Source organism: Eutrigla gurnardus, assembly GCF_963514095.1.
Source record: "Eutrigla gurnardus genome assembly, chromosome: 7".
NCBI classification, from domain to species: Eukaryota; Metazoa; Chordata; class Actinopteri; order Perciformes; family Triglidae; genus Eutrigla; species Eutrigla gurnardus.
In genome coordinates this window covers 822,501-835,000 of record NC_139921.1, presented here as the reverse complement: position 1 = coordinate 835,000, position 12,500 = coordinate 822,501, and the positions used below count along the sequence as shown (strand labels likewise).

General features: G+C 49.2%; 1 protein-coding gene across 1 annotated transcript in view; it reads right to left on the bottom strand.

Annotated features, from left to right (window-relative positions):
• pdss2 (prenyl (decaprenyl) diphosphate synthase, subunit 2) overlaps positions 1–12,500 on the bottom strand; it is a 32,730-nt gene that overhangs the window by 1,136 nt on the left and 19,094 nt on the right. Inside the window, exons 3-7 of the mRNA XM_084014152.1 lie at positions 10,473–10,671; positions 4,105–4,179; positions 3,513–3,686; positions 3,241–3,372; positions 2,780–2,815 (exon numbers count right to left, since the gene is read on the bottom strand). Of these exons, the coding sequence (XP_083870278.1) occupies positions 2,780–2,815; positions 3,241–3,372; positions 3,513–3,686; positions 4,105–4,179; positions 10,473–10,671 (616 nt within the window). The remainder of the gene's footprint in view (positions 1–2,779; positions 2,816–3,240; positions 3,373–3,512; positions 3,687–4,104; positions 4,180–10,472; positions 10,672–12,500) is intronic.

Here is a 12,500-nt window from a genome sequence, read left to right as displayed (position 1 = left end):
CATCTCGTCTTCATTAGTCAGAAATATTCACGTCTTTAAATTAGATTCACTCCGTTCCCAACTGGAGACTCACTTCTGTTTACTAACAGCCTCCTGGGTTCTCATCCTAAACAATCAAGTTTCTGTCAACAAGTCTGGTTATTAATCAGTTATTAACCAGCTTTATTAACCAGTTATTAACCAGCGTTATTAATCAGTTATTAAAGGGATAGTTCAGAATTTTGGACATAAGACCTATATTTTATTGTGCTATGGCTAGCGCAAGTCAATGGTTCTAGCTAGCATGGCATTAAAAACACTCATACTGACTCCACAGTGCACCCGAGGCAAATCCATTGTAACGGCAGACTATCGATGTACATATCTGTGTTGATAGAGTGTTTGAAATGAAACCAACTTTACATTTTTAAGGATTTAAGTCTCAGCAGCAGCAGCAGCGTGTCATACTTCCTAGTAGGCTATGGCAGCGGCGGACTGATATCACCTAGCACTTATAAGTTACCGGTTCTATAATAGTTTGTTTACCTGCTGTCATTGCTACAGACGCAGAGTAGCCTGCAGTGCTAGTTTCTTCAATCTCACAGAAATGGACACTTTTGGAGAATATAGTGAAACTTTTGAAGACTCTGATGAGGAGTTTTTTTCCACCCAAACCCAGCCGTACCTGTACGAGCCTGAATATACAGAGGAAGAATTGCGTGAGAGGGATGCTCAAAGGGCAGAACGTGAACGAGCGTCTGTGGAGACGGAGATAGCCCCCGCTGGAGCTGAGAACCGGGACCGAACAAACGGAGACTGGTGGTGCCAGGAGGGAATCCCCCGCAACGCGTCCGAGGGTTTACAGGTCTACGGACGGAGCACAGGTCCGGGTTCGCGGTGCGTAATTGTGGCTTTGCGTGGCCGTGGGCTGCCCGGTGTTTGTGTGAGGACCAAGGGCTTTTCACCCAGGTCTGAGGGCATGAGGCCCGAATATTCGTCCCGGTTCGATTGCCTATTTACGGGCAGTATTTCGGGCGGCGTGTCTTAGAGTTTTGAGTCCGACGGAGCAAAGTAAAGTTCCGCTGCTGCTGAGAAACTAGTCCCTCAAAAAATGGATGATTCATTCGATGCAAGGTTTTGTTTCAAATATTCTATCAACACAGATATGTACATCGACAGTCTAGTGTTTTAATTGATTTGCCTCGGGTGCACTGTGGAGTCGGTATGAGTGTTTTTAATGCCTGTCTAACTAGAACCATTGACTTGCGCTAGCCATAGCATAAGCAAACTCGGCAACTAGAAGAACTGAATGAAATGTCTTGAAAACGTCTCCAGACGTCTCGAACACACCGGCTCACTTGGAAAATAGGTCTTATGTCCAAAATTCCGAACTATCCCTTTAACCAGCGTTATTAATCACAGTCCTCCTCCTCGTGTCCTCCGTCTCATGTCCTCCTCCTCGTGTCCTCCTGCTCGTGTCCTCCTCCTCGTGTCCTCCGTCTCGTGTCCTCCTCCTCGTGTCCTCCGTCTCGTGTCCTCCGTCTCGTGTCCTCCTCCTCGTGTCCTCCTCCTCGTGTCCTCCTTCTCGTGTCCTCCTCCTCGTGTCCTCCTCCTCGTGTCCTCCTTCTCGTGTCCTCCTCCTCATGTCTTCCTCCTTGTGTCCTCCTTCTCGTGTCCTCCTCCTTGTGTCCTCCTCCTCATGTCTTCCTCCTCGTGTCCTCCGTGTGTCCTCCTCCTCGTGTCCTCCGTCTCGTGTCCTCATGTCCTCCTCCTCGTGTCCTCCTCCTCGTGTCCTCCGTCTCGTGTCCTCCTCCTCATGTCCTCCTCCTCGTGTCCTCCGTCTCGTGTCCTCTGTCTCGTGTCTTCCTCCTCGTGTCCTCCTCCTCGTGTCCCCCTCCTCGTGTCCTCCTCCTTGTGTCCTCCGTCTCGTGTCCTCCTCCTTGTGTCCTCCGTCTCGTGTCCTCCTCCTCATGTCTTCCTCGTGTCCGCCTCCTCATGTCTTCCTCCTCGTGTCCTCCTCCTCGTGTCCTCCATCTTGTTTCCTCAGTCTCCTGTCCTCGTGTCCTCCTCCTCAAGTCTTCCTCCTCGTGTCCTCCATCTTGTTTCCTCCGTCTCCTGTCCTCGTGTCCTCCTCATGACTTCCTCCTCGTGTCCTCCTCCTCATGTCTTCCTCCTCCTCGTGTCCTCCGTCTTGTGTCCTCTGTCTCGTGTCTTCCTCCTCGTGTCCTCCTTCTCATGTCTTCCTCCTCATGTCTTCCTCCTCGTGTCTTCCTCCTCGTGTCCTCCTTCTCGTGTCCTCCTCCTTGTGTCCTCCGTCTCGTGTCCTCCTCCTCATGTCTTCCTCGTGTCCTCCTCCTCATGTCTTCCTCCTCGTGTCCTCCTCCTCGTGTCCTCCATCTTGTTTCCTCGGTCTCCTGTCCTCGTGTCCTCCTCCTCATGACTTCCTCCTCGTGTCCTCCTCCTCATGACTTCCTCCTCGTGTCCTCCGTCTCGTGTCCTCTGTCTCGTGTCCTCCTGTCCTCCTCCTCGTCCTCTCGTCGACAGCTCCCTGAAGGAGATTCTCCCACAATGCCCCTGTCTCCAAGCCTCGCCGTCTCCTCCACAAATAGGCCTCGGTAACTAATCCTTCCTGCTCTGGTTTCAGACGCGTCTAGATAACCCCTCCTCCTCCTCCTCCCCTCCCCTCCACCCCCCAGCCTGACTTTGGGAAGCTCTTACTCCACTTGCTCTGCAGGTTCCAGTGAGAAGACTCTGCAGATGAACAGGTTCTGCATTCAGGACTGTGATCCAGTAGACGTACCTTGGAGTAGTCCAGCTGGTTCCTCCGTGTCGTCGCCTGGCGGAGGAGACATCATCAGGAACATTACCATGGTTGCCTTCACATTGTTCTCAACAACTTTTTTTTATCAACAAGTCACACATAGAAAAACAAAAGGACAAAAATCTCCTTGTTTGTGTTCTGAAATGTTTAAACATGAACACAAATCCTTCAGGACTTCTCCGAGGACAAAGTCTCCAGAGAGAACCTGCTGCAGCATCTCGGAGGGTCAACGCTCATGTTAGGAGCTTATGTTTAACAGGCGAACGGTCACAGAGACGCGTTAATAAGTCCTAACTTTGTTTGTTCATGTTAACAGGCTCCGGTCATCACACACATTCAGATGTCAAAAGAAAGGCGAGAGAACGAACGTTTAACAACATGGTGATGTAATAACGATGTAAGGACCCCCGTGCCCCGGGGTCACAACCCCGTTTTCATACCTGCTGCAGCTGCTGACGCCACCTCTCCTGGCCGACGACCTGGCGGTGCAGAACCACCGGGGCGGCTCTCAGACTGAAGGGCGCCGTCTCACCGCCGCTGCTCTTCACAAACGGCTGCAGGTCAGAGTTCAGCTGCGGAACACAGAGCACGTCGGCCAATCAGGCGACAGTGGAGATCACACTCGACCAATCAAAGGCAGCCAACAGGTGAGGTTTGTCTCTATATTCAAGATGTTTGTTTGTGGTGTGTGGGTGCTGGGAGGACAGGTTACCTTGTGGCCCAGTGATATATGCTTGCCATAGTTGAAGGCAAGTCTCTGGCGCTCCTCGTCGTGGTCGGCGAGCTCCATCGCAGCGTGACAGCTCTTGGCCAGCAGCGCCCCGTGGGACAGGAACAAGTGCTCCTCCCACGCCGCCACATCCATGCCGTCGGCGAGGCTTTTTTCCTACGGAGCACACGACAAACTTGTCTGTCTATATATATATATATAATATATATATATATATATATATCTAGTAATCTCATTAAACAGCTGGAGTTTCTAGCTAATGTTACTCAAACGTAGACTGCACATTTGTTGGGGATTACTTTCTGCGGCGTATGAATCCACGCTTGGTGCTCTGGTTTCAGGCAGCAGGATGGACGTTACAGACCAGTAAACACAGTGCTACCAGTACGCTCACTGGTTTGTTTTCAATGGACAACAAAGACTTTGAATTCTGGGTCAACATTCAGGGTCAACCCTTGTTAGAAGAATTCTGTGTTGGTCGTTTAATGAGAGTCAAAGGAATATTACACCATTTTCTTTCCTGACATGGATCATTCTGGATCATCACACTGACCGATGCTTATGAAGCTCTTACCTCACTGTTACTGGGATTCTCCGTGTAGATTCCTTGAACCACGTCACCGATGGCACTCGAGATCAGTTCAACGACCTGTCAGATGGACACAACAACATGACAGGGGTGCAAACTCATCAGGGATGAAAAAGGTGACAAGGACCCAAACCCCCTCGCGGAATATATATATATATATATATATATATATATATATATATACATACACACACACATATATATATATATTGCATATGCTTCAATGTTATTCCTCTGCCTCACTGAAGGGGGCTGGCGAGAGCCTGGAAAATGGACTTCCCTTCCAGTGAAGGTATAAATAATGGGAGACCAATGCCAGGGCTAAAAGGTTTGCTTCAAACGACGGAACATAAAATAACTCGATCGACTCCTCACATTGAAATACAAACTGCTTTGAAAATATTTGGAACCTCAAGAATAGATTTGACTCTGGACGAACGGAATAAATATTAGCAAGGGGAGGTAGGGGGCTTCTCACCCCTCATTCGCTAACATTACATCGATATCAGAGTAAGCCTTTGCTCCGTTGATTTTCCATTATTTATTTTAGGTTTTTTTTTTTAATGTGAAGGTATGGTAGGTACATTTAACGTTGTTTTCTCGCTTAGATTTTTCAAAGGTTCCTGAGAAATAGACACTGTACTATCCGATAACACCGTTATTGTAACCAGCAAAAATGGTTGTGATTTGCGATGCGTATGTCAGCGAACTGTCTGACATTAGCACGTTAGCCTACGTTAGAAAGCCTGATGGTACAGACACACCAACTCCGGCAGCAGACGTCAAGTCAACGGATCCCATTCATTGTCTATGTAGAGCAGGAGCTCCACATGATGGATACGGCACGTCGAATTGGCGGCCCTGTCGCCGTACGTGAATTTGCATAAAGTTCGATAGATTGAACTATATGCAAATGCCGTCCGTCCAACGCAATGCCGCCGGCTCCAGAAACTTCGTTCAAACTATCAAACTAGGCAGTGTTGATCAAATATGAATCCAGATTCTGTTACTGCACTACACATTTCCCGCCTCAAATGTTTTCAGAAACATGCTTTAGCGTGTAGTTTAACTGTAAAATGAGATCGTTTGTGGCCCGGCCGCCATGTTGGAAACGGCAGAGCAAAACTCAAGTCCCGCCCACTTCGCAGGACGTCTATCCAATTTATCCAACTTGAACACAGAACTGCCCACTCGCCGGTGCGTTCGACGGTCCGTTGCGTCGCTGCCGGAGTTGGTGTGTCTGTACCATGACGTTTTTGAAGCGTACCAACGTCACTCCTGTCTAGTACGGCATCAAGGCAGCTACAGACCCGAAGATGACATGATTACACGGGTTGGCCAAACAAACAAGCTTGGAATAAATATTTATGACAGCTTGCGTTCGCCGATTACTTGGACGCCCCCCCCCCCCGAAATATTTTTATTGCAGATCTCCATGAATCACACAAATGACCTTTTTCGGAACAAAAACGGCGAATTTCGCCGAAAGGTGACAAGTTTGCATCCCTGACATGAAGACAGGAAACCATGGGTTTGATGACATCACTATCAACAGTCCTGCCGAAGCATCCTTGGACTCGGCCACTGACCCAACAACCTCGTCCCTCGTTAGAGATCACTCTGGCTAGCGGCATCGATTAGGCTCCAGACATCCGTGACGTTTGTAATTAAAACCCACGGTTGAAGCTTGAGCCATCAGCGCTCTCATCTGTACAGCTGGCTCGGCGAAGGATTGCAGGAAACAAGGTGAGCGGGCGCAAACTCAGCTGCCCATCATCAGCTGCCCATCATCCCAGACCCCGGCTCCGTTTATTCACATGTGCTACGAGTTTAAAGTCCAGGAGACGGATCCGGATCCGGTGTCGGTCCGGTCCGGGGGCCTGAAATGGAGCTCAAAAGGCAGATGGTGAGCCCAACTAAGACCGGGTCCAGAGAGCAGAAGGGTAAAAGAGGTTTTGGAGTAATGATCTGCTTCTCTGCTCCACTAATGAGTTAGAGATTTATTACACTTTGAGCCTCTGAGCACTGCAGGTCTGTATTATTAATGTGTTGATGTTTAGGAGTATCTACACATTTTCTGCTGAAAAGGCACAGAAAGATTAAAGCAAAAAAATCGAGAAAGACCCACTGCTTCTTCCGCCAGGCGGGATGTGCTGCACGAGGAAACACAAATGGGTATTACAGAGTTCTGCCTTAAATAAACACGTAAGAACACGCCAGAACACGTAATAACAAGTAAGAAGACGTAAGAACAAGTAAGAACACATAAGAAAAAGTAAGAACACGTAAGAACGGGGCGGCCGGTGGTGCAGCCGCCCCATGTACAGAGGCTCAATGTCCTCGAGAGCTCCTTAAGCTCATCCCAGACAACCTTGGTTCATCAGAACAGTCTGATGACGTCAGCCGCTCCACCGACCCTGCGGGGCCGGCCCTGCGGTAACCTGCGGTGCTGGCCCTGCGGTGCCCTGCGGTGCCCTGCGGTGCCCTGCGGTGCCCTGCGGTACCCTGCGGGGTAACTGAATCCACCGGGGGAAAATATTGAGGAAAGCGGAGCCGGCCGCAGACCTGGAAGGACAATGTGCCTCCAGTGTTACCAGATGTGGTGTCTCTGCCCGCCGTGAGGAGGGGGGGGGGGGTGTCTTTTTTTGGAAAGTATCAGATGAGCTCTTCCCCTGCCTCCCCCTTACTCCATTCCCAAATCCAGCCAGATCGTGTTTTGCCGACGGGTCTGCGAGGGGGAAGAAACCGAGCCCGACGGTGGGATTACTTTACAGTTTATACAAGTAGCAGGAAGGTTTCCTCTCAAGGCCACGACACACAATCTCATCACCCCGAGGGAGGAAAACTTCCAACGCTGCAGGAGCTCGGAGCTGGACCACGACCACACAGGCCTTCAGAAGGTCTTCATGCTCAAACTCTCCGACCTCAGGTTTGTGTGTTAAGGGTCATACCACCAACAACCTTGAACCTTCTCCAGCGTCCACCTGAAGACGTCTTCTGTGGTTGGGTTCCGTTATCGTCACGCTGCTCCCCCGGTGGTGAGGAAGTGTTGCCGTGTGGTGATCCGGTGTGGTGATCCGGTGTGGTGATCCGGTGTGAGCCGCGTTGCGTTCATACTCGCTGTGTTCATAGGTCTGCTGGCGTTTCATTCCCAGCGTGTTTCCATCTCTCAGGAAACAATCGTATCACTTCCATTAAGTTGTCAATCAGCTGTTGCAGGGACGCTTCCTCATGAAAGCTAATTAGCAGCAGGGACATGCCGCACCTTAAATCATCTTCATGAGAAGGATGTTGATGCTTGGACTCCGGCGGGTTCCCCCGTACGGCGTGGAGACACAGCACACGTGAAGCCAGGCGGCTGCAGGCCGGCGGGAAAAGGGTATAGGATATCGTGATCCACTCAGGCAACCGCATTCTGACGGAGCAGTTACACATATAGTTACACACACACACACACACACACACACACACACACACACATAGTTACACACACACACACACACACACACACACACACACACACACACACACACACACACACATACACAGACACACACACACACAGTTAAACTCTCACACACACACACACACACACACACACACACACACACACACATAGTTACACACACACAGTTACACACACACAGTTACACACACACACACACACACACACACACACACACAAAAACACACACACACACACAGTTACACAGACACACACACACAGTTACACACACACACAGTTACACACAGTTACACAGACACACACACACACACACACAGTTACACACACACACACACACACGGTTACACACACGGTTACACACACACACAATTACACACACACACACACAGTTACACACACAGTTACACAGACACACACACAGTTACAAACTTACAAACACACAAACACACACACACACACACACACACAGTTACAGACACACACACACAGCTACAGACACACACACACACAGTTACACACACACACAGTTACACACACACACAGACACAGCCCTATTGTTAAACCCAGCTACTGAGCTCTGATTAGTTAATTGCTTCTGTACCCGGCAGAAACGGCCACTGGGTGGCGCTGTCTGTGAGTGAAAACCCCTCAGCACCCTCAGCACCCAGCAGAGATTTCTCAATAATAATCCATGAATCCCACAATCAATGGAGCTGCAAGGACCGCTGGGAGTGTTCATCACTGACCTCAGGTCAGATATTAACCGTATTCTTTACTGACCTCAGGTCAGATATAAACCGTGTTCATCACTGACCTCAGGTCAGATATTCACAGTGTTCATGGCTGACCTCAGGTCAGATATTAACCATATTCTTTACTGACCTCAGGTCAGATATAAACCGTGTTCATCACTGACCTCAGGTCAGATATTAACCGTGTTCTTTACTGACCTCAGGTCAGATATAAACCGTGTTCATCACTGACCTCAGGTCAGATATTCACCATGTTCATCGCTGACCTCAGGTCAGATATTAACCGTGTTGTTTACTGACCTTAGGTCAGATATTAAAGGGATAGTTCTGAATTTTGGACATAAGACCTATTTTCCAACTCAGCTGGTGTGTTCGAGACGTCTGGAGACGTTTTCAAGACATTTCATTCAGTTCTTCTAGTTGCCGAGTTCGCTTATGCTATGGCTAGCGCAAGTCAATGGTTCTAGCTAGCATGGCATTAAAAACACTCATACTGACTCCACAGTGCACCCGAGGCAAATCCATTGTAACGGCAGACTATCGATGTACATATCTGTGTTGATAGAATGTTTGAAATAAAACCAACTTTGCATTTTTAAGGATTTATGTCTCAGCAGCAGCAGCAGCAGCGTGTCATACTTCCTAGTAGGCTATGGCAGCGGCGGACTGATATCACCTAGCACTTATAAGTTACCGTTTCTATAATTGTTTGTTTACCTGCTGTCATTGCTACAGACGCAGAGTAGCCTGCAGTGCTAGTTTCTTCAATCTCACAGAAATGGCCACTTTTGGAGAATATAGTGAAACTTTTGAAGACTCTGATGAGGAGTTTTTTTCCACCCAAACCCAGCCGTACCTGTACGAGCCTGAATATACAGAGGAAGAATTGCACGAGAGCAATGCTCAAAGGGCAGAACGTGAACGAGCGTCTGTGGAGACGGAGATAGCCTCCGCTGGAGCTGAGAACCGGGACCGAACAAACGGAGACTGGTGGTGCCAGGAGGGAATCCCCCGCAACGCGTCCGAGGGTTTACAGGTCTACGGACGGAGCAGAGGTCCGGGTTCGCAGTGTGTAATTGTGGCTTTGCGTGGCCGTGGGCTGCCCGGTGTTTGTGTGAGCTCCAAGCGCTTTTCACCCAGGTCTGAGGGCATGAGGCCCGACAATTCGGCCCGGTTCGATTGCTTACGGGCAGTATTTCGGGCGGCGTGTCTTAGAGTTTTGAGTCCGACGGAGAGTCTGCATGTTTGGATTTGCGTGGCCGTGTGCTGCCCGGTGTTTGTGTGAGGTCCAAGGGCTTTTCAGACAGCCTTGGGGGCTTAAGGGCCGACAATTCGGAGGTGTTCAGGTGTGTATTTACCGGAGGCATTCCCCGCAACGCCTCCGAGGGTTTACGGTTCTCCGGACGGAGCAGAGGTTCGGGTTCGCTGTGCGTAATTGTGGGTTTGCGGGGCCGTGTGCTGCCCGGTGTTTGATTGAGCTCCGAGGGCTTTTCAGACAGCCTTGGGGGTATAAGGGCAGACAAATCGGCGGTGTTCAGGTGTGTATTTACCGGCTGGATTCCGAGCAGCGCGTCTTAGAGTTTTGAGTCCGACAGAGCAAAGTAAAATTCCGCTGCTGCTGAGAACATAGTCCCTCAAAAAATGGATGATTCATGCGATGCGAGGTTAGTTTTGTTTCAAATATTCTATCAACACAGATATGTACATCGACAGTCTAGTGTTTTAATTGATTTGCCTCGGGTGCACTGTGGAGTCGGTATGAGTGTTTTTAATGCCTGTCTAACTAGAACCATTGACTTGCGCTAGCCATAACATAAGCAAACTCGGCAACTAGAAGAACTGAATGAAATGTCTTGAAAACGTCTCCAGACGTCTCGAACACACCGGCTGACTTGGAAAATAAGTCTTATGTCCAAAATTCCGAACTATCCCTTTAACCAGCGTTATTAATCAGTTATTAACCAGCGTTATTAATCACAGTCCTCCTCCTCGTGTCCTCCGTCTCATGTCCTCCTCCTCGTGTCCTCCTGCTCGTGTCCTCCGTCTCGTGTCCTCCTCCTCTGACCTCAGGTCAGATATTAACCGTGTTCTTTACTGACCTCAGGTCAGATATTAATTGTGCTGCGTGTGATTACCTTGGTGTTATTCAGCTGAGCCAGTCCGGTGCAGGCGTTAGCCAGCAGGAAGTCGCCGCTCAGGACGGCCATCTTATTCCCAAACTCCATGTCCTTCAGCGGGCCGTCTGAGTCCGACCAGCCCTTCAGATCCACGATCCCACGATGCACCAGGAACGCCGTGTGGATCAACTCGGTGATTTCCGCCAGGTTCCGCTGGCTGGAACACAGAACAACGACAAGATGGAGGTTAAGACAGAATCCATGCTCTCAATGCTGCGAGTCCTGCAGGTACCAGAGCACCGAGATCATCATTGTCATATCTACACACACAACCATTCAGGATGGTTTTTATTTGACTCCTTCACATTGGAAACATTTACTGACTGCAACTTCACAGAATAAATTACTGCATATCTTCAAATAAGATTGAGATAAAAATAAATATAATATATTAATTTGGTTCAAAACCCTTTCAGGTCCAAAGCGGCGCCCTCGAGAGCATGAAGCAGCACGTATGTCAGACATCTTCCTGCTCATCAGGGGTCGCGTTAAAAGAACATTTAAACTCATCATTAGCAAATAACAGCCATTCTTGATTATGAGAGAAAAGACATAAAAGTGGTCTTTGAATAGAGCCTTTGAAAGCAGCCGTGGGGAGGATATAATCAAATGTTGATTCAGCCATGGTGGGGATAATTAGACCCCGTCTGGGGGGGGGGGGGGGGGGTCCATCCAGACAGGGCTGGCCGCACTGATAGCCACTTACGACCTTCTTTCAGCCTCTGTGAGGACCTGATGAGCCTGTCATCCAACACACACACACACACACACACACACACACACACACACACACACACACACACACACACACACACACACACACACACACACACACACACACACACACACACACACACACACACACACACACACACACACACACACACACACACACACACACACACACACACACACACACACACACACACACACACACACACACACACACACACACACACACACAGGTAATTGCCGTGTTCAGCGTCAGCGTGGAAAGGATGTGATTAAAATTCAATAACGTCGTCTGTTTGGTTCTCAATCACTTCCATTGTCTGCTCGGTTCCTCGGCTTGGCGGAGCAGCAACGCCCGGGCAGAGCTCACCAGGGTTTCAGAAGAGAGAGGTCATGATGGCAGGGCGGCGGCGGCGTGTTCTCCAGGTGTGATGGCGAGGACAGCGGGTTTGGAGAGGGGGAGTCGTCGTGACAACAAGAGGGAGACGACGAGGCCAACGTCAGGGCAGAGACGTCCAGGTCAGCCCTTCACACACCGGGGTCGAGGGTCACTTCAGCGAGAATACCAGATTACTATTGTCAGATTATTCTGAGCCTCCACATGGACATCGACCAATCACGTTGTGAGGAACAGGTTGTGTGTTTATTTCCACTCGGAGCCTCCGTACTCCGACAAAGATCAAATCCTTCTTTTTAACTTTCACAGATTCCTTTTATTTCAAAAGTCTTCAACTGACTCAAGTGACATCAGCCGAGGCGATGTACCAGACTTCATACAGCACAAGGCTTTAACACAACCTGCCGTCTCCAACACCAGTAAACACACATTCATGTGGAAAACTGACGAGTTCCCCTTTATTTATGAATATACGACTGTATTTATCATGTCATCACAGAGAAGCAGTGGCTGACAGAGATACAACCTCCATCCACAGTCATATCAATAAACAAGATGAGATATAGCACATATGATGGAAAAAGCAACTGACAAACCGGACAAAAGAACACACAGATGCTACGATCCTGAAAGAAAATATTGCCATAAAGCAATGCTAATCACTGAGTATAGACGTATATTCATATTGTCCTGCAGCATATATTTGGCCGAATGTTGCCAAACCCTGAATCCCCCCCCCCCTGTTGGACCCTGGTGTATACACATCCCAGAGCTGTGCCTCCACTCCAGCAGTCCTGATGGTAACACTGGAGCTTGGGGAGGAAAAAGGGGGACAAGGGGGCCGGTGTATAAATAGC